This window comes from Peromyscus californicus, unplaced genomic scaffold (genome assembly GCF_007827085.1).
Source record: "Peromyscus californicus insignis strain IS unplaced genomic scaffold, ASM782708v3 Scaffold_7__1_contigs__length_154581171, whole genome shotgun sequence".
Classification (NCBI taxonomy): Eukaryota; Metazoa; Chordata; class Mammalia; order Rodentia; family Cricetidae; genus Peromyscus; species Peromyscus californicus.
This window is the reverse complement of record NW_026294595.1, coordinates 60,412,326-60,435,373: the sequence shown is the minus strand read 5'-3', so window position 1 is coordinate 60,435,373 and position 23,048 is coordinate 60,412,326. Positions and strand designations below refer to the sequence as shown.

The 23,048-nt window shown below is 39.9% G+C and overlaps 1 protein-coding gene across 1 annotated transcript; it reads right to left on the bottom strand.

Moving 5' to 3' along the window:
• Positions 1-227: 227 nt before the first annotated feature.
• Positions 228-22,733, bottom strand: Zc3h15 (zinc finger CCCH-type containing 15). Its single transcript, XM_052724152.1, has 10 exons — positions 22,545-22,733; positions 14,702-14,803; positions 9,189-9,300; positions 8,164-8,316; positions 7,709-7,800; positions 4,842-5,024; positions 3,536-3,682; positions 3,286-3,387; positions 2,291-2,414; positions 228-1,044 (listed from the first exon to the last, which is right to left on the bottom strand). The coding sequence occupies exons 1-10, from the start codon at positions 22,617-22,619 to the stop codon at positions 854-856; spliced, it is 1,281 nt and encodes a 426-aa protein (XP_052580112.1). The 5' UTR covers positions 22,620-22,733; the 3' UTR covers positions 228-853.
• Between the last annotated feature and the right edge of the window lie 315 nt (positions 22,734-23,048).

The following is a 23,048-nucleotide window of genomic DNA, read 5'->3' as shown; positions in this document are numbered from 1 at the left end:
CAGAGAAACCCTGTCTCGAAAAACAAAACAAAACAAAACAAAAAAAGAAATGAAAAATAACAACTGTTAACATTGTCAGTACTCCATGGTTATAGAACATGTACCAAGAAAATCCACTAAATCTTTGTGTCTATGACACCCACACAGCCAATATAATCAATATTAATTAAAATACCAAGCTAGGAATGTTAAGAAACTCTTCACAGAAAAACGTAAAAAGACCAGAGTTGGATTTGGATGTATGATGGTTTTTATTTACAACTTTATTGGCAAAAAAGGGGGAGAACTCTAAACAGCTTTAATACAGGGCACTGTAGCTGACCCTGTCAGGTTGACCAAGTTCATTCTCAGTGTCCACCTAATTGTCCAGATGGACAATACTGAACCTGCATATGCAGTTTCCTTTATCAAGGACAGTGCCCACCTTTCAGGCAGTCTTTAAAACATATAAATACAAAGGAAAGGAAACCACTCATTAAAAACTGCATCAAACGGAAAGTATTTTAAGTATGAATTTGTTGTTCCTGGAAATAACACATGCCCAATGAAAACCAAAAGCTGGAGAAGCAGTTACACTTCCTACGGGAGTGGACAGTTACAACAACAATCATCTTCTGTAATGACCGTTTTCAATTGTTATCAACTACTCTGAACTTACTAGGAGATGTAGTCAAGGTCAGAAGAGAAGACGGAGGGAGAGTATTCCTTTTTTGGAAGACAGTATCCCTCCAGAATCATCACGGGGAAATAAACATCCTGTTGATTCTAGGTGGCAAAGCAATTAACGCAGTCAATTTCAGTTCATGTTGATCATGTTGAGCTGACCTGATTTTCTTCCTTGACTTGTCTGGTGTCATTCTTCTAGATCAAGTGTGTTTAGTTCTTCTTCTAGTTCATCCAGATCTTCCCCAGTGAACAGATTTTCGTCAACAGGAACAGCATCGATGGATCCATTTTCTTGTCCCCCCACTCCGTTGTCCTCGTCCAAATCACTTCTTTCACCATTTTCAGCCCGGCCTCCAGAGGCTTCACTTAATTTGTTCTCTGAAAACAAAAACCAAACAAAACTGAAACCAGTAACGCCTAGAAATAAAAGACATTATTACAGTGGCAACTGAAAGCAGACTGATGCCTGTCTTCCTTTCCCAGAATTATCTCCCTGAAATTCCTGCAGCAAGGGCAGGCCATAAACGAGAAACCAAAGACGCTGCTGCCTCTTCTTGATCAACAACACTAACACAAAGACAATTTAACAGCCTTGTTTCAATTTTATTTCATTTAAACATTTCTGATCACCAGGTCATAGGGATCAGAAGTTCATATATTGCCACCAAAGCCCCACTTAGAAAGAGGAAATCAGTCTCTGCATCGCTATCAATCTCAGAGCTCGGGAGGGTAAACCACTTGTTTAAGTTAGGATTTGCATACTTTCATAATAAAATTCAGGTTTATTAGTCTTCTGTATTCCAGCCTTTGTATTAATTAGTATTCCTCTGTGCTTTCTCTCACAGCATGCATCCTTAACTTAGTCTTCAAACCTCCTACTCAAGGTACAAGAGATGTAGACCCAATCTTCATGTGCACACAGTCCCTAGGAAGCCTTCCCTCCATTCTCACTGTAAACTGTTACTGGGACCCCAGACTTGTTCCTTTTCCCTCCTCCCCTAGCAGAGCCTTTTTCCTTGTCTGACACACACATTCATACTTCTCACATCTAAAGCCCCTGCCGTGCCCACACTGCTTCTGACACTTGATCTGTACTCATTTGTCCCCTTCTCCCGAGCTCTCCACTGTCTTAGTACAACAAGCATCTTACTCTAGCATCCCTTTTCCTAATTGCAACTAAGAAATTACCCGTGATTCTACTACCCCTGAGACTCGAGTCTCTGAATGCTTTCACTCAAGAGCTGTGTGTTCTGTAAACACTTCCGTTTGGATCTGTCCTGTAACACTGTTGTGTGCAGTATATTCTAGATTGTTAAGCTATGCACTCTGACTAGCTGAGCTCATTCATTCTGACCCTAGTGCAGATAGATGACTTTTAGCCTGTTACACAGAACTTTAGAGAATACCAAAAAGCTACATCTCTAAACTCGTTTTCAGTTTCCTTCTAAGTTTAGTCCATGGTTTCAATATCCATTATGTCATTCTTTTCTACAGCTTCCACTACCTTTTTTATTTAGACAATGTTCACATTTCCAGTCTAGAGCCTGCATTTGCCCAGGCCAGTTTAGCTCCCTCTAAATAGTTTACTAGTTCTTTGGAACTCTGAAAAGGGCAGCATACTTACCATCTTTATCTGAAGCATATGTGCTGAATCTTTCAAGACTGGCTACAGTGATACCTGTCTCTTCTACATCTCTTGGGATGTACAGGCTTACATCTATGTCATTGACACCCATAGAATCATCAACCTTAACAACAGAGAGAAAGCAACATTATTACAAGTTTCCTCAACTCACTTTTAATCTTGACACATTATTTTCTGGAAACAAAATTATTACTACTACCAAGAGAAAACAAGTGATCAACTACTATTTGAAAACTCATTTTTCCCCCTTAATCTTTCAGAAGGAAAAAAAAAAAGCAGTAATACTGTATCTGAAGTTTCCTTCTCTGGAATCATGGTTTTGGAGTTTGACATTCTTTCAATTTGGAATTCCATGACAATGACACAAAAAAACTGTATGATGTATTAGTGGAACTGCTAAAGAACTGCTATTCTTGCACGTTCTTTACTATTTATGTGGCGACCTTAATCCCTGACTGTTTTTGCAGAACAAATTTTAAGGGAAAACATTTTTTTTTTAAAAAAAAACCATCTATTGCACATAGCACTTAACTGTATGCATCAAGGCACTATACTAAGGTCTATTTTAGTTTGTTTTTTCAAGACAGGGTTTCCCTGTGTAACAGCTGTGGCTGTCCTGGAACTCGCCTTGTAGGCCACGTTGGCCTTGAACTCAGAGGTCCACCTGTCTCTGTGTTCCAAGTGCTGGGATCAAAAATGTGCACCACTACCACTCAGCATATACTAAATTTTCTATAAAGAAAGCAATCCTAAAAGTAAACATCAATCAACCCATTCATTCTCAAAGCAGCCTGGGTTAGGAATTACTTAACTGCACTGCAGGTAAGAGTGGAGGTCTAGAGAAAGTTTCTTATTGATGGAAATAGTACCTGAATTCCAGTCTGGCCAGTGGCTGGTGCTTTTAACCAGGTTTCTGTTCTCTCTACCATTCCCCCCCTGTAGGATCAACATGGGAGGTCAAAGCTTGGTCTTACCTCATCACCGCCTGTTCCCTGAATGTAACGGGTATCATCTGCTTCCTCATCATCATCATTGACCAGTTCAGGACGAAATTCAAATACCTCACGACCACTGATCTATTCAGACACACAATATATCATCATCTCAGGGGAAGTTACCATTACTTCTAGACACATTGCCTAGACTAAAGACAGACAGAATCCTGCATTTTAAAAACTGTGAGACAGAAGAATGAGGGGCCATCGGGGTGAGTCTGGGACATACCACCAGTGCTTTCCCTGCTTTGAAGTCCGCTTTCCGCTTCTCCATATCTTGTTCAAGCTTATCAATCTTTTCTTGTCTTTTCCTTTTCTTCCATGCAAGGAAAGACTCTAGAGTGATTTTGGTAACATTTGGACCTAAGGCAGAACGCTGCAGAGGGAAGAGATTTAAAGTCACTTATAGTTGTTTAACAGCATTTTCCTTTTAATGTAGGTAATCGTTTCCCCGTGACTGCCCTAAAACAGTAAATAGACTACATTATGGTACTTTTACTTTGCATGGCAATGAGTGAAACAACTACTACTACCCCCCCCCCCCCCACAAACCCAGCTAGCACTTTGAGGTAAATCTCTTAACTTGAGCAGAAAAGTTTGATGTGAAAAACTGTTGGTAAAACTCATAGATTAAAAAAAATCATAATAAATCCAAGCTTCATTTGTGCTCTTTCAGATGAGAGATAAAACCAAAAAACACAGTATCACCTGCACTTCTCAGGGGTATAAGTAATAAATGGGTAGAAAACTAAGTATCGGCTGGCCGTGCACTGTTGAAAGCTCTCTATACTACCACGTTCATCTCCACACACGCAGAGGGTGGCAGCACACTCATCAAGCATGAACAGTCAGGCAGTGGTGGAACTAGGGTAAAAACCATCTCCAGCACTCTGGACTCTAACATCCCCACTCCATTATTTCATCCTGTGTGACACACAACACAGCCACTTACGGAGTGTATACAATCTTAGTATTAGTCACTCACACGCACAATGAAGCAAACAATCCTAAATCTAGTTTCCCCAATAATCTCAACTTCATCCTATCCTCAACGCCCTCCAACCCACACAATCATCTACTTCACTGAGCTAGAGAACAGCAGCTGAAGAAGCTCTTCACTCAGACCACTTCTCCTCTGACCGGACAGGTGAAACATATAATCAGAACCTGGAGAAGTGGTTTCTTTCCACACTCATGTGAGTATGTCACAAAGAGAAAAGGACACCAAGCAAAGAACCTAAAAGTCCCATCAACACAAGGCATAAAAAAGCATGTAAAATAACCCCATGGTAGGAAAACAGCAGTAGCCAGTGCTTTAAAAACAAACCCCTACACACTCCTATAATTACAGCAAGTTTGATAATGTCATCCGTAAACCTGACATTTAAGACACTCAAGAGTAGTTAAAGTACAGTAACTTTAGGAAAAGGGCATATTATTTTTCCTTTCTTAACATGCTATTGCCCCCAAGTGGTTAATATTAGAATTTACAAAAATAATTAAAAATAGCTTTTAAGAGAAAAGATATTTGTTACCTCTCTCTCAATTAGATCTTCTAATGAAATCTCATCTTCTTTCTCTTCTTTCTTTTTGTCTTTCTTCAGCACAAACCCAGGAGGAAGTGCATGGCGATACATGCAATTGTCGCCACCTCCAGGACACACCCAAAACCAGCCATACTTGTTATTTTCAATAGCTTCAAGGAAATGTCTGCACACCTATAGAAACAGTATTATTCAGAAGTGGTGGTGCAGTGTAAATCTATCTCACTTTGAGTTGCTTACGTATATGAACAACTAACAATACTCACATCCGAAGGCTAACTTATGTACAAAGCACACTTATACACAAAAATGTTTGAAAATATGTCTAATACATTGCCAGGTCCGGTGGCTAACTCCTTTGTAATTCCAGCCCTCAGGAAGCCAAGGCAAGAACTGTTTAAGAGTTCAAGGCCAGCCTGGGCTACAGAGACCCAGTTCTCAAAAACCAAGCCAGGGGCTAGAGAGATGGCTCAGTGGTTAATGTCAGAAGGCTTAAAACTGCCTCTAACTCAGGCTCTAGGGGATCTGACTATGCCTCTGGCTTCTACAGGCACTGTACTCATGTGCACATACCACATACACACACTAATGTTACACATAATTAATTAAAAGCAAACCATGCAGTATACTGGCAAAATCCAAAGCCTCTACTCTGGATGTTTCAGTTAGTCTTTGTAAATATAATCCCCAAGAGTATGATTTTTAAAAATAAATCCAGTCCAAGGTCTAACTCTTAGCACTGCAAGGCACAATAAAGAAAAAAAATGAAACAAAACAAAAACAAATCCTAGCAATAATGACATAAACCCTACTGCGATTACTTGACTAAACAGCAACTCTGTACAGGAGTCATAGCAGTACAAGGTTCAAAAGGAACATAGAAGTGACCTGCAAACACAAATGGTACAAAGTGCAACTGTGCTCAAATGTCAGGCAGCAACTCCACAAATGAAAAATCACCAGTATCCATTTCCCAAAAAAAGCAAGGAGTGTACACGAACCAACATTTATCTATTAAGTCTTCAAGCAGAGCAGAATCTTGCTAGACATGTACTCAGGATACAGATATATGGAGTGAGTACAGAAGCAGAGGAATAATCTGAATTTTTAAAGGCAGATTTCCCAGAACTCTAGAGCTACTACCTATCAAAAAACACATTTTGGAATTCATATGTAAAAAATATTTTTGACCTAGCAATTTAAAAAACTTCCAAAGTATTAAAATCAAACAATTAATGACAAGCCTATTTCCATCACTACCCACAAGATAGAAGATTCTTATCTAAGTATGTATTGTAGCCATCCTGTTTTTTTTGAGTCTATTTATGTAGCCTAGTCCAGCATGGAATATATAATCTACCTATTGGAATTACAGGTATATGTTACCATGTCCAGCTATGCTAACCCATAGTTAAGGAAGTAAAATCATTTCAGAAAATTGCATTTAGGAGACTTAGTTACTCAGCTTTTAGACCAATTTTGTTAAAACATTCTAATTAAAAAACAAAACAATTTGTAAATTCCAAAAATAAAGCTTGATGTATTATAGTTATGTTGGTGAAATGCGATTTTCTAATACTCAACGGTCCAGTAGAAAACATCAATACCTTGCCATAAAATTCTCCCTAATAACAAAGTATCCTTGAATCAACTGCTGACAAAATGGACAGACAGGACATGAAACAAAGGACTACTGATTCTTGCCAAAACGAGTGTGGTTATGGCTTTATCAAAAGGCATCTTCTGAGGCCAGGACAATATGGCACCATCCCTGAAGTGGCCTTCGCAATTTGGAAAAGGTACAGTGCCCTTTTCTTCGAAGGCAGCTGAATAGGCAGTGGGCCGATGGCTTCTGATGTGCAATGGAACAGCAGCTGAAACAGTTATTCTTGAAGAGTAACTAAGCTCACGCCTCGCAATAGTAAACTGGCATTTGACAGAGGGATGTGGAGAAGAACGGGATGTTAAGATGAAGCCATATATACACAGCCAAGAATGGACAGCTGAATTAAAAAATCAACAACAATTTCCAGAATTTAAAATCCTGAATCATGACATGACACTAGTGGAATTCAGGTGTTTCTGGTACATGGACTGCTCTCACCCAATGTGAGGTTGAACTGTCGACCTTGTGTACATCCTACTTCACAAATGAGTCTGTCAGATATGCTAAGCCTATAGGCTGAAGATGATGCCCCAACACTGTGGAGAAACCTCAGGTGACTGTCCAGGCAGCTGGCTGTTTCTGTCAACTCACAAATTTTTTGGAAGTTGCTTGCATGCACTTTCTGTTTTTATTTTTGTTAGCTAATATTATTTCCTTCTTGGGTCTCTGAGGGAGTTGAAGATTAGTTAGTTATAGTTGAAGGTTAGTTAGTTATAGTTGAAGATTAATTAGGATAGAAAGTGAATTAGATACATTTTGGACTTAACAAAATAGGATAGATAATGAAATTATTTTCTCTGAATTTGTCAAATACAAATGGACTAGACATTGTTTAGACATTTATTACTTGTATATATTGTATATAGTCATTGTACTTTTGTATATAGTTTTTCTTTTGTTAGTTATAACCTTTTTCTTTTTTTTTCCTTTTTATTAAAATAGAAAAGGGGAAAAAAAAAAAAAAAAAAAAAAAGAAACAACACAAATGGGGGGGGCGTTGGGGGGAAGGTGAGGGGGACGGGAGGGGGGAGAACAAGGGAATCCGTGACCAATATGTAGAACTGAATTGTATTGCAAAATAAATTAAAATAAATTAAAAAAAAATATATATATATAAAAAAAAAAAAAAAAAAAAAAAAAATTCTCCCTAATAAAAAATGCCACAGCAACTCAATTCAAGAAAAGGACATACTATTTGAGTTTTTGGTTTTTTCTTTTCCGCCTCACCGTGCTTCTTGTTTACTACTTCTTCCAGCTTTTTCTCATCCCAATTATCCATAGTATCTACAGAAAGAAGACACAACAAGCACTTTTGATCTCCTGCTCCCACAGTACAGGCCTCTAAACAGACAGGTAATATTCATAATCTAACCATTTTTTCTGAAGCAGCAAAAACAGCATACACAGCATTGCAAATTATCTACCCAAGCTCCTTAATCAGTTTAGATAAATGAGACATTAGCACAGAAAGGAAGTAAAATGGCCAAATCCAAATTACATCATTGTATTCTAAGCATCATTTATTTAAAATTTATGCAAAACCCCAACTGTTCTGAACAATGCTAATTAATACTCTACTATTACTAAGTAGGAAGAAACAACAAAAAAAAATTTATTTTCAAACTTTAAGAGAAAGTTAAGAAATACCTTTTTCAAGTTCTTCATCTCTTGCATCAATGTAAACACTTCGCTTTTCACATTTTCTCTCCAAAGTGAGGTCATGAGAGAACTTACATTTATCTCCTTTAGTACACTGTCCTTGTTTGAAGAATGCACACACCACAGATTTGGGATCTGCACCTGTATCAAACGGGAAGTAACATCTGTATTCAGGCAGGCAACCCACTTCCAGGACCCCCTTCCTGCTGCAGGTGTTGGCTGTTCCTTGTTTGTGTCCCCCTGCCCCTCGATCTTTCTTATAGGCTGCTGGATGATACGGTGTAGCTTGCACCTGGGATATAGTTACTTCTGCTTAACTTATTATTTTCTATTTACTAATGTGAGAGAGTAGCACATAGTGGTGTTTGGTTAGATATTTCTTTAAAGTTCTTTGTTTTTCTTCTATTCTTAACAAAGTAAGTAGCAGAAGTGGAAACCCAAACATGTAGGTTATTCTAGAGTTCCTTTGCTGTTGAGTCACTGAGGCAGGAGGCAAAGGAAAACAAGAATGGAAGAATACTGCCCCAAATATGTATGAGACTTACAATTTATGAAACCACAGCTTTGTCTCGGCTCCTAAAGACCACCCCCATCCAAACACAAAGAACAAAACTCCAGAAAACAATCAAGTTGTTTTTATTTATTTTTTTTTTAAGACAAGGTCTTGCTGTTTAGCTTTGGCTGGCCTTGAACTCATACAGATCTGCCTGCCCCTACCTTCCAAGAGCTGGGACTAAAAGTAATTAAAAATTTTTTAAAAATTTATTTTATGTGTGAGTGCTGGCCTGCATGTAGGTACATGTACCACATATGTACCTGGTGCCTGAGGTGGCCAGGGCGTTGGATCCCCTGGAGCTGGAGTTATGAATGACTGTGAGCCACCTGCTGTGGGTGCTGGGAACTGAGACCAGGTCCTCCTTAAGAGCAAGAGCCATCACTCCAGCTCCTCACAAGTCAAGTTTGGAACATGAATTATATTTGATAAAAATAGCACTCTGACATTTAAATTTTACCTTTACTTATTTTTTGTGCAGCAACTACAGGTTTGAACAGCTCATTTAGCTCTTGTAGTTCTTTCTTCTTGTCATCTTTCTTCAATTTCTTTTCAGCTTCACTTTGTGCTACCTACATTTCCAAGTCAAAAATGTCAATCTGATTGCTTACAAAATTGTTTTCACTATATAGTAATGACTAATATAACAAAATATTTGCATATTTATATGCATGCAGTCTTTACATTAAGTGGCTTACACATTAGGTATTGTGGCTAACCTATTAAAATTATTAGCTTTGTAAACAAATTCTTTTTGGTCCTATAATTAGGCACCACACCTAATTAAAACACATTCAAAGCTCATGGTTAAAAAAAGTTCATGGCAACAAGCAAGTATTAAACACTTAACCCTGGCATTTAACAAATAGATCTCAATTGCAGTATTTTTTTCCAATGAAAACAACCTATACTCTACAAATATGAGTGCTTTTTGACGTGAGATGAAAATATCCTGACATGTTCAGTGATACAATAATGGTCAGTAACCACCACAAACTATAGTGCCCTTATTGAAAAACACTAATTTCAGGAGATAATAGAAGACACAATACATCCATAGTGCTAGTATATGTTTTATATACTTAATATGGTTAGTGTATTCATCTAAAACATTTATACCTCAGCACCTATATTAGAAGACACAATACAAGATGCTTATTTAAGGAAGCTCAGAATATATAATAGAATAACACAATATACACAGTACTCTGAAAGCAAAGAAGGTCTATATGCTTAGAAAATCAGATTGCGCTAGTATCTTTATAGAGGAATTCTTCTGATGAACAAGAAAGGAACGTAGTACGAACCTGCACTGTGAAGACAAAGGACCAGAGAACACCAAGATACGAGAACCGTCAATGACAAGTTGGATTTTATCTATAGGTGAGAGTCTATAACTTAGTGGGTTAAAGTAACCAGATCAGGTTTCATTTTACAAAGACAGGGTGGTGACCTGGAGGACAGACTAGCAATCCAAGAATAAAGGCAAGGAGTCTCCTGCAATTGTAGGTAGGAAGGCACGAATGTTTTAAATAGGTATTAGTATAAGGATGAGGAGAAAAGAGAGCGTTTTAGGAAGCAGAACTAAAGGACTCTGGTCATAACACAGAGGAGGAAGAGGAGCTGGGGATTAGCATATGCACAATAAACGCTGCTGAAAAAGACAGGGAATACAGGAGGAACAGGTTTCAGGGCAGGAGGTGGAGATGAGCTCAGTTTTGGACACAGGAGCATGAAATGCTTACAGAGCATCTGGGCAGAGCAGTTTAAAGACAGCTACACTGGCCACGATACCGATTTCACTGCAACTAGACAGGGTCCAGTCTGTGATAAAACAGAACCTAATCTGTTAAAGAGACTCAAGAAACAGCAGGAAGAAAATAAATCAATAAGAAGAAAACGTGTTCAAAAAGGAAAAACAAAACAAACCTGGGAGAAGAATGAACCAATGCTACAAGTTCTGACTTCAACTAATAGTGGAAGTGTCTAAACACCAACAAAAAACATTCTGCTTTCTTTTAAATAAAAGTAGTCTTAGCCGGGCGGTGGTGGCGCACGCCTTTAATCCCAGCAGAGGGAGGCAGAGGCACGTGGATCTCTGTGAGTTCGAGGCCAGCCTGGTCTACAAAGTGAGTTCCAGGAAAGGCGCAAAACTACACAGAGAAACCCTGTCTCGAAAAATCAAAAAAAAAAAAAAAAGTCTTTGCTGACTAGGCTCATCTCATATGTAGCATCTAGAAGAATAGACTAGAGGCCCATAAACCACTTGAAATATTTATAGTTAGAAATCAATTGGGACCTGAGGCAAGGAGACAACGATCATTAATGTGACTGTCTTCCTAGTTGACAAACATCTTCTGGCCTATGATGTTCAAACTGAAACCACTCAGGCTCCTTTTTACAGAGTTGCTGAACGAGGCTTAGCGGTCGCCATGCAGTCAGCCCCCATTTACTCGTCGTCTTCTGACTGATCCCCAGGCTCACAGCATCTGTCTGTGTATGAGTTAGAGGGTAGAAAGTGAGGAGGAAATGCTATAGTAGAGGCTCTGCCCCGTGTCTCTAGCACACTTCCCTTAGGCTCTTAGGTAAACTAGCAGCACAACATATTCTCCCTGCACGTGGGAACGGGGAAGGGGCCTTCACATGCCCTGACAGCTCTTTTGGGGATCTGTGGTGCACACCCCCTGGAAGAGATGTGTAGCATGAATCTTAACAGTTCTTATTAATAAAATCAAACCTGAGGCCAGTTATTGGGGTGAACACTGGAAGGTCAGAGAGACAGAACAAGCCACAGCTATCTAACCTTGCCAATTCCTCAGCTGGTCTTGTTTCCTCAGACTGGAAGTCTCTGAGTCCTCATATCCGAATGGCTCTCAGTTGAACTGCTGCTCGAAAGCCTGAAGCTTAACCAGCTTAACCAGGCCAAATGCTTCTAGTTTCCGATCCTCACGCCTTATATACATTTCTGCTTTCTACCACCACTCCCTGGGATTAAAGGCTCGCTTTCTGGGATTAAAGGCGTGATGAGTCACCATGCCTGTCTGTATCCTTGAAGACATGGATTTCTGCCTCTGGAATGCTAGGATTAAAGGCGTGTGCTACCACTACCTATCCTTTATGTTTAATGTTGTGGCTGCTCTGTCTCTGACCCCAGATAAGTTTATTAGCATGCATAATATTTGGGGGAATACAATACCACAGAGATGTTTGAGAAATAACTAAGAGCAGGGCCATCTTCCACAGCACACAACCCAGGGCAGAACCTCAGGCCTGGGTCTACAAACAGGATAGGTGCTCAGCTTCCAAGTAATATGTGGTAATTAGGTACTCTATATTCAAAGCTAGACCAGTTACCCAAGAAAGTATCAAAAATATAATACTGAATGCAATGACATACTTAAGTAGTACATGAATTTTATAACATTTCTAGGTCTATTAAGTCTGAAACAACTACTCAAACTAGTAGGAAGATGTCAGAGGAAGAGGAAATAGTATTGGACAGGAGCCTTCTTTAACCACCAGGGGAATCCTACAAGGGACACCTGCCCTTCCACTGTACAATAAAAACTAGTATTTGTGAACAATTTTAAATCATGCACCAAAAAAGTTTTAACCCAAGTTACCTGTCTCCAAGGCTTAGCACACAGCTATCCTTTAGTACCTCTGAGCAGTGATTCTAGGACTCTTCCGGATGCCCAAACCCACGGTAACTCAAGGCCCTTGAGTACTACTTATAATATCTAATACAATGCAGGCTAAATCTCAATCATCACATTGTACTGCTTAAGGAACAATAGTTTTCAAAACTCTGTACCTAGTCAGTACAAACACGACCATCCTTTTAGGGATCTAAATACACCAGCAACAATGTACCTTTCCTTTAAAAAAAAATAATTTTTTTTGAACTTTAGTTGTTTTAGTCTGAAGACATTCTTACTAAACAAGGTAAAGTTAGCACTTTGAAAGAATATTATCTTTTGGCTCTGGAATAAAGTTGTGATTTGAGAGGGAAAGAGAGAATGATTTGGAGACAGTATGAAAAGAAATGGGTTTTAGTTAGAGATTAGTAATCTAACAGGTATATTATGCTGATACTGTCAGAAAAGAAATGGGTTTTAGTTAGAGATTAGTAATCTAACAGGTATATTATGCTGATACTGTCAGACTAAAACACTGTAGTTAAAAACGTAACTTGAGAATTTCTTTTCTATGTCCAAAGAGTACTGCCAAGAATTAAGGAAATGGGGGGAAAAAAGATCATATTTGTAAAACCTTATGGGATGAAAGGTCTAACGAATCTGAAGGAAAAAGAGGCTAAAGTTTTTGAGCAAGTTACCAATTCTTATGAAAGAACAACTGTCTCAGAAGTAGCAAGAATAAAAAGGAGACACAATGTAGCTAACAGCACATATGTCTAGGCCACTCACTATAATAAAAATCAATGTGGTAACGACACAGACAATAAATAAGCAGAACAGAAGAGAGAATCCAGAAACAGATCCTAATATATCAGTAGTTATATTCCAATTCAGTGGTGAAATGCTGCTGGACCAAGTAGCTATTCAACTTTAAAGAGAATCTTACACATACATAAAATATAGGACAAAGTACAGACTGCAAAAAGGAAGCAACCAGAAAATAAATAAATAAAACAAAACCTAAGAAACTAAGAAAATTATGCATAACAATCCAGCAGAAAGTGAGAAAAATCACTGTACAGCAAAATAGAGATAAAACAAATTATCTGCAATGTTAACAAAAGTATTTCTTACACATTTTTTTTTTTTTGGTTTTTCGAGACAGGGTTTCTCTGTGTAGCTTTGCACCTCTCCTGGAACTCACTTGGTAGCCCAGGCTAGCCTCGAACTCACAGAGATCCGCCTGGCTCTGCCTCCCGAGTGCTGGGATTAAAGGCGTGCGCCACCACCGCCCGGCTTTCTTACACATTTGTAAGAAAAAAGCAGCCAGTATTTTTGAGTAGTTGGGTAGGAGAGATGAGTCACAGATGTGTAAAATAACAAGCATATGAGAAGACTCACTCTTCCACTGAGGAACACAATGAAATGTCACTTTAAACTTATTATGGGGGAAAACACTAAGAAACCTTAGCATCTAGTACATACAGGAAATGAAGATGTGAAATATTAGTCCACAGAATCTGTTCAGACAAACTTATTAAAATTAGAAGTTCAGGGTCAGAGAGATGGCTCAGTGAGTAAAGGCATTTGCTGCCAGTCCTGAGAAAGTCAGTTACTGGAATCTACATAGTGGAAAGAGAGAACTAACTCTCACAAGTTGCTCACTGACCTACAAACAAGCATTGCGGCATGTGCATACACATACACAAAGTAGAATAAATAAAATGTAAAAAGTATTTAACTTCATTTTCCTTGATCTACAAAGTCTGTTTATATATAATAGATAATTTATACAAGGGAAATAAAAGCTTAAACACATTTAAAGACATTATGCACAAGAATATTTCTTGTGGAAGTATTCTAAGTGTCAAAAAGATGGAAAAAAAGGGATCATTTCTGAACAATGAAATAAAATACTACTATTACTAATAATAAAATAGTGTACTGTAGAACAGTATGCAATTATCATTAGAAAAAATGAGTTATATCAAAACAGGTGGGAGCAATGTTCAAGAGGTACTGCTGTGGAAGACGTAAGAAAGATTAAAATGAGCTGGGTGGCAGTGGTGCACGCCTTTAATCCTAGCACTTGGGAGGCAGAGCCAGGCGGATCTCTGTGAGTTCGAGGCCAGCCTGATCTACAGAGCCAGATCGAGGACAGGCACCAAAGCTACACAGAGAAACCCTGTCTCGAAAACAACAAAAAGAGATTAAAATGTAAGAAGTTTAGAGAGTTGGATATTACTTCACAATGTAATTACAATACCAAGTAACCTGAGACAGATGGTATACTGTATTATGCCCATCAGAAAAGACAGCAACTTAAATTATTTACCTGACGTGGATTCTGTTGACCAAACTTCACTTGATGAGTGACAGCCTTAATAAACTTTTGTTGCTTTGCTCCTTTCTTATTCTTTAGACCGAAAGTTTTGTCCTAAATGAGAAAGAACATAGAAATATCTTGGTATATTATTATTACTATCTTATCAATGATGTGTAAAAACCACTTATTTATTGACAGGAAAAATAAGTTTTTAAAAAATAAGATTTATTTTTATTTTATGTGTATGTGTGTTGTGCCTGCACGCAAGTCTGTGCACCACATGTGTACAGTGCCCATGGAGCCCAGAAAAGGGCGTTGGATGCCCTGGAACTGGAGTGTAAGTGGTTGTGAGCTGTCATGTGGGGGCTGGGAATTGAACCTAGATCATCTAGAAGTGCATCCAGTGCTCTTTAAATACTAAATCACTTTTCTAGGCCCAGAAAATATATTTCCAATGCCACAAAAATATATAAAATATTACAACATCAGGCAATATGTCACTATTTTAGTTAAGGGTTTCTATTGCTGTAATAAAACACTATGAGCAAAGTAACTTGGGGAGGAAAGGATTTATCCTACAGCTTGTAATCCATTATCCTGGGGTGGGGGGCAGGAATCGATGCAGAGGCCATGGTGGAGTGCTGCCTATTGGGCTGCTCCTCATAGCTTGTTCAACCTGTTTTCTTATAGCACTCAGGATCACCAGCCTCGGGGTGGCACAGCTCACAGTGAGTTGGACCCTCCCACATCAATCATCAATCAAGAAAATAAGGCCAATCTTGTGAGAGCACTTTCTCAACTGAGGTCTTCCAAAATAACTCTGGCCTGTGTCAACTGACATAAAAACTAGCCAGTATAATGAGTATGAACACATTTATTGCTCAAAATGTCAACTAGGACTATTCACCATTTAATACTAATCTAAAATGGTCACTGTCATTAAATCTTACTATGCTGTTTTCTTCCTCGGTGTGATTCAGATACCAGTCCTTGGGACCTGTGGAGCTGTTATACTGGTACAAGTAGTCCCACGCTCAAGGAAGTTAAGGAAAGTGCTTTTGAAGAGTGTTCTTAACTCTTTCTCATTTCCAGTAATGGTAGCACAACCCAGGGCAATGGGCATATGAGTAATTCCTCTATTACCGAGCTGAACACCAAATCCTAGATCCTAAAATCTTAAATTACAATATATTTTAGCATCCCCTTTTAGCAGAGGGGATATACACAGTACTTTCAAAACTCAATTGATCTCAGGATGCACTTTTGTAAGCTTATGCTGAATGAGGTATTGATGAATTTATTTTGGGGAATGCTGTACAAGAATGGACACATAAATTTCTGGACTAGTTTCTAGGACAAAAACACAAATTTAATTGGAAAGCAGTATTTTAGTTAAGTTTGGGATTTTATTAGCTCATTGGAAGCTTCCCATTATGGAGGTTCTCATTTTGTGGTCAGCACTTACGGTGATCCTTGGCTTTCTACCTCAATTTAATAAGTATGCTACAAAAGCCTTTAGAAAGGATTTTAGATAGGTTTGTTTTGTTTTTTGTTTTATGGAGACAGGGTTTCTCTGAGTAACAGCCCTGGCTGTCCTGGAACTTGTGTTGTAGACCAGGCTGACCTCCAACTCAGAGATCTGCCTGCCTCTGCCTCCTGAGGGCTGGAATTAAAGGCACACCACAAGTGCTAGGCTGGGATTTCAGATACATAAGGATGTGCGTACATGGTTCTACGGGCTGTAATGAGATGAATGGTATCCCTTGAAAACTTTAAAAACTTGTGTCTACCACACTTTAAATGTGTCCTTATTTGGAAACCTATCCTGAGAGGCGGCCATGTGAAGACAGCAGAGATGAACACAAACACAAGTTAAGGAACACCAAAGATTGCTGGATAACATCAGAAACTAGGAAGAAGTCAAGAAGAATTTTTCCCCCATGGCCTTCAGAAAGGGGATGTGACCGTGTTGACACTTGGATTTCAGACTTTTCCCAACCAGAATGGTGAGAAAATAAGCCATCTAGTAATAGTTTTGGGTAATTTGTTACAGCAGCCCAAAGAAACCAACACAGTGAGATCTTCCCTAATATGAATGGGTGGCACTGCCATCTGAACTGTTTCACTGATGTAATTTCATTTCTCTGCAAGGATCTGGCTAGGAGAGGGATAAGCCCTACTATAGGGTAGTGAAAGAGAACAGGTGGGGGACAGTTATCTTTTAGTTTACTGCACAAATCCTGGACATTCTCAGGCCCATGGGGGGGGGGGGGCAGGCCTTACTATGGTTTATCAGGATAGCCCTGACATAATTCTCTTGCCTCAGTTTCATGAGTGTTATATATTATAAACATGTCCTACCACACCCGGCTTCAGCCTCACATGTGAACCACTTTCTCCATTGCCTCTGTGCCCAGTGTTTGAAAAAAGTACACCACTCTCCATCCCTCTCAGGAATATACACCTGTTTGTTGTAGTGGGTATTAACTATAGCTAGTCTAACATCTTTAATCCAGTTTTCAGCCTCTCACTTTCTGCAGTATATAGTGTCTCCTAGTGTTGAGTTTTCCAGAACACTGTTTACAACACTGGGCACTCAGTCATGCCTGCTGTTGTAAGCTGCCAACCTTCACAGGTAGAAGCGCTTTATAGATGGCTCCAACTCTCAAATCAGAATTTGTGTTTTTCCTTCTCATTCTCTTGCTTATGAGTGGTTTCACAGAAGGCAAAAAAGTATTTTAAATGGAACTCGAGATTCTCTGAAAAGCCTTCAGTCTGAAATAACAAACACTATGGAAAGAACTATCCAAAACCATGCAACACAACATACTCGTCACAGCATCTTAAACTCAATACAGTCTTTCAATGTTTTTAACAGTAAAGAGCTCAAAGGTGTTTTGATTCTAAAAGGTTACTTCTCACTGGCAAATACTGCTTTATTCATTATCGTGTACTTAAACTTTGCTTTACTTTTACTTACGTAAATGTCTGCCTCGTGTTTAAATATCCCAGCATGATATTACAAGTTTACATACATATTCCATAGCTTATGCACATGAAAAAGGAAACACATACAAGCTGAAATTGTCTCTTATCAAGCTTTTTATAAATAGTATCCTCAGTTTTTGTACAAAGCTTAATATTCTAGCCAATTCCAGGGTAAGGCCAAGGGTCATATGACATATGGGAGTGATTAATACAGGGCTGCAACCAAGTATGAAATGCCCTATCTTCTTTGTTCAGTAATAAGCTATCACGAATGGGAAAGGAGACTCTAGGTAAAACATCAGGACCAAAGTGCATCAGCATCTATAAATACTCTGTCCAATATGCAAGTACAGAGACGCAATAAACCATGAATAAATAAAACTGGATAAAGCATATACTGACATAAAAATATTTAAGCAAGAAAAAAGAAGAAAAAAGGGCCCACAGGAACCTGGCAGCTTGAGAACAACATACTTCCAATAGTAGTTTCCAGGAGAAGTATATAATTCCAGACCTGAAAAGTTAAAACAACAACAAAATACAAGCAAAGAAAACCCCCAGCAAGCTTCCAGGTTTAACTGCGCTGCTTTAGCCCTTATCAACCAGTTTGAAGAATATCTTGGAAAACTCTAGTTTATTTTTGGACAAGAATTTTTTTTTTTCTAGAGAAAGGGCACACATTTACTAAGTATATTCCTGAATACATACATACAGACAGACACATATACACTCTACTGTTTCTTCACAAACCTAAGATACCTCTTCCTACAAGCATAGAAACTTTGTCATGTTCCCAAGTTCTGTTTAAGAATATAATCTAGAGTCAAACTGAGCCAGGTAACTGTGCCATAGGAAAATGAGTCTAACCTTAGCTTTCTGAATTAAAGATTTACAACAGGGAGGCACTATAGAAGATAGCTGACAGCAAGGACCCAGGGTTTAAACTTTCTGGGTTTAAATCCTGGCTTCCTGCTTGCCAGCTCAGTATACCTTGGTCAAGTTATTTTACCTTTGTGCTTGCTATCTCAACTGCATAATGGGTACTAATAACTTTGAGACAAATAAAGGAGCTATGTATCACTTATACATGGCTTTTCCCTTGCCTTCAAAGTATTGAGAACCCATGTCTAGCTCAATACCTGTCAACTATTATGTATTTGATCTAAGCCCTTATTCCTCCCACCACTAAAACCTATGTTTTTCAGAGTCTGGTTAAGTTATAGGCGAGAATGGTTTACCAAAAGCAACACCCCCCCCACCCCCCACAGCCTAGGCTGGCCTTAAACTGGATATGTAGCTGAGTATAACCTTGAACTTCTGATCTACTTGCTAGAATTACAGAAATATACCACCATGCCCAGTTTCTGTGGTACTAGAGAGAGTAACCCAGGGCTTCACATGTACTAGGTAAGCACTGGACCTGAGCTATAGCTCCAGTTACAATAAGCCTTCTAAACAGCACATCCTGGAATAACATTGGTACACCTGAAAACTAGGATGGTTTACAACCCCAACTATTTCAATAAAGTCTTGGACAAGCTCTTACCAAGTTGGGATGGATTTGGCAGTGGGAAAGTATTAGGTAGGAAATGATTTCAGTGACTCTACAAAATAAAACTAGGAAAATACTGGATGTATAAGGTTTCAAAAGCCAGGTATAAGGAAAGAAGGGTACTGAAGTTTCAGTGGCTGAATTCAGAAGCAGAATGAAAAGGACTCAGAAAGGAGGCTATAAGCCAAGGACTGCTTCCTGAGTCTCAACACACCCGGTTCCAGACTTCACTTACAACTCTGACCTCTTTTCTCTTCTGACCCTTAAGCAATCCCGCTCCCTTTACAGGCCAGCTTCCGCTCCTTAAAGATGTTTAAGAAAAAACAAAGCAGGAGAAAGTCAACGTTGAGTGTTCCAAGGTAAGTGGGTTCTGGATTCTATTACTGGGGACCCTAGGGTAGGCGGAGGCTACACTGTATTAACTCAGTGGTTTTGTCTCCAAATACACAACCTAATGTATTTTGTTGTCTATTTATGAAATGGACATTTTGCAACTGATTAATTTAGCTGCCAGCAACCAACAGCTTCTCCATCCTTACAAGCCTGGGTCCTGTCTGCATAGGTCTTGATGATAACTATTCTTCAGTGCTACATGTCCTGATTGGGGGGGGGGGTGGCGGCACATGACATGCCAAACATTCCTTATCTGCTTTCCCTAAACCCAAGCCAATGATTATACTTATTTTTCTTTTGTCTTTTTTTTTTAAAGATATATTTTTATGTGCCTGCATGCATGTCTGTATGAAGGCACTAGATCCTTTGGAACTGGAGTTATGACAGTTGTGAGCTGCCATGTGGGTGCTGGAAATTGAAACTGGGTCCTCCTAAACGCTGAGCTGCCTCTCCAGTCCCTTTTTTTATTCTTTAAGATAGGGTTTTATATTGTAGCCAAGGCTGTCCTCAAACTTGAAATCCTTATCCCTCAGCTGGGATTCCAGGCTCAGACTGGTCTATGATCAGACATTTTGTTGCTCAAAGCTGATCTCAATGTACTATTTTGGCTATAAGAAAACAAATCTTATATACTGTTTGGGGACAATATGTGAATGGAGAATAAAACTTGGACTGCTATGTGATACATTCATTTCAAGAAAAAAAAACACATATTCACACAAGTGAATTCATGATATCCCAGACAGTTTAAAAGAGGAAGAGGGAAAAAAATGCAGACAATTTTCTTTTCTTATGAAAATCAATAGAGGGCTGTTTTACATGAAATTTGACTAAGGAGCCAAAATATAAGCTTATTCCACCACTGCATAGCTCCTTATGGAAGTCATCAAGACATGCTAGGGTTTTCAAGAAAATACAAACCAAACCAAACCAAACCAGGCTTAATTCTGTTACCCTATTAGGATACTTTTAATCAGTTAAAGGATGTAGTTATCTTTTTTTAGAAAATGCATCTATCTTCAAAGATGTCTTCACTAATGGAAACTAAAGTCTGTTTCTCTTTACTTCAAAAACAACCAAACCCACCACCAAACAAAACTTTCTTGACTAGATTGTAGATCAGTGGTAGAGAGCAACCCTAGGCTGTGTAATGTCCTGGGTATACCACCCAGAAAAATAACAACATCTTCTTCTTACAAGATGAATGAAGCCAAAAGATATGTAGGACTTTAAGGCTAGATAAAATACTATAAATAACTTTGACTTTCTGTTTTGTTCTTTTCAAGACAGGGTTTCTCTGTATAGCCCTGGCTGTCCTGGAACTCACTCTGTAGACCAGGCTGTCTTCCCACTCAGAGAGACCTGCACCACTACTTTAAAAAAATACCTTTAGTCTTATTAATTAAAAGTGGTTAGAGCTCTATATTGTCTGAAGTGCATTCTAACTTATGTTACATTTATTTTTGTATGAGGTTTTACTGTTTTGTGGTTTGTATTATGTTGGTTCAATCTCAGTAGTTTTTAAGCAAAATGATATGGCCTAATGCCCTTTGTTAGCATAGCACTGAACCGCCATCAGATTATTATTCCCAGAGGTTTGTCTCCAAAGTCCTGATTTTTTTTTTTCAGATGTAAAGATGACAATTATTTTGCTTTCCTTCTTTTCTTTTTTTTTTTCAAGACAGGGTTTCTCTGTGTAGCCCCAGTTGTCTTGGAACTTGCTCTGTAGACCAGTCTGGCCTTGAACTCACAGGGATCTGCCTGTCTCTGCCCCCCGAGTGCTGGGATTAAAGGCGTGCTCTACCTCCCTGCAATTATTTTGCTTTCAAATGTTTTGGTTATGGCAGTTCTACTGCAGAGCTACAGCAGCCCTGATTATTGGATGTCTTCACATTAATTCTATTTCAATGAAATCAGCCAACTTAGTTCTCATTAGACTTGTAGAAGGGAACCCTGGGGATTCTCACTGCTATCTTTCAAGGCTGCAACAATCAAATGTTGGAAAACAAAAACAAGCAAACATCTCATTTCAAAACACCAAAACATTCATTCTGGTATTTTAATAAGAACGAACCTATAAAAGGCCATTTTTATTCAGATGTTATGCTGTAAAACGGTCACGCTTTTCCCAATTACACCCCCAAATCTATGGAGTACCTGTTATTTTTAAGTATGAGGAGGATTAGTGGGGCAGATCTCACAAAGAGACACATGATGTTTACCGAATGTCAGATATGGCTAACTAGCTTAAGGAAACTCACGTATACAATCGTTGTAAACATGCTGGGGAACATTTAAGAACATCAACCCCCTGCCTCACTCACTGAAGGCCTACAGGTCCAATGCACTGAAAGTCTCTCGAGTGTTTGTGTGTAGACAGGTAAACTGGGAGCATCGTAATCGTATTCAACACAGGCAGTGACACAGCCCACACATTTAATTCAGACTCTGAATTAAATACTATGTCCAAGACTGTTGGGCTACCCTTTGCTTGACCAGAAAGTTTCCAGATGGACCGAAAAAAAAAAAATCAAGTAAATATGCTGGCGCTTGAAAATCAACAGTGCTACGTCTCACTGTCTGATAAAGAAAAAAATACAAGAGGCATTGGGCCTGTCGGAAGAGACCTTCCAGAACGACGCTCAGCCTGTTTCTTCAGGCACAGCCCTGGGAACGGCTGCAACTCGTGAGCAGAGAAAGGCCGGGCCGGGGGGTCACCGGGCGGCCGAGTGGGCGCGGCGGGCGCGTGGGTGGAGACGCGGCGGGCGCCGGGGCGCAGCGGCCTCCGTCCAGCGATGAGGGGCGGCGAGCGCCACCCGGGCCGGGGCCCACCCGGCTGGGCGCCGACACGTGGCCCCGGGAGCGGCGCTCCGCAGCCCGCCGAGCCCCAGCCCCGCGCGGAGGGGGGAGGGTACGCACCTCGATGATCTTCTCCTTCTTCTTCTGCTCCGCCTTCTTGCTGCCCCCGGCCTGAGCCTGTTTCTTGGGGGGCATCGCGGAGGCGGGGGCACCGGGCCGACTGCGGCGCAGATGGCTACCGTCGGGGCGTCCGGCAGCACGGCGGGAGCAGGAAGACCCAGCCGCCGCCGCAGCGCCCGGAAAGCGACTCGCTCATTCGCCGCCCGGATGCGGCCTTTGCGACAGGACGGCGCCGCACGGCATTGTGGGGTGTGAGGAAAGGAGCCCGGAAGTGGAGCTGCGCGTGCGCGCCGGCTGCGGCGGGCCAGGAGGGGGCGTGGATGAGACGTGGGAACGGGAAAAGGCGGACCACGTGATACCTGGGTTAGTGGGGTTTGGGGCTTGCTAGGCTCCCTCCGTCACTTGCCTGACGAGTGTTACGGAGTCGGTCAGCTTAGCTTGTGTGGACCCTTGAACGAGACTGTTCTAGATCCGGTTAGCACTAGACAGTACCATCCTGGGTGG

Coding starts and splice junctions, on each gene's coding strand:
- Zc3h15 (XM_052724152.1), bottom strand. CDS start 22,619: ATGCCCCCCAAGAAACAGGCTCAGGCCGGGGGCAGCAAGAAGGCGGAG. Junction 9,301..14,701: donor GTCAACAGAATCCACGTCAG/GTAAATAATTTA, acceptor TTGGAAATGTAG/GTAGCACAAAGTGAAGCTGA. Junction 8,317..9,188: donor TGCACAAAAAATAAGTAAAG/GTAAAATTTAAA, acceptor CGTTTGATACAG/GTGCAGATCCCAAATCTGTG.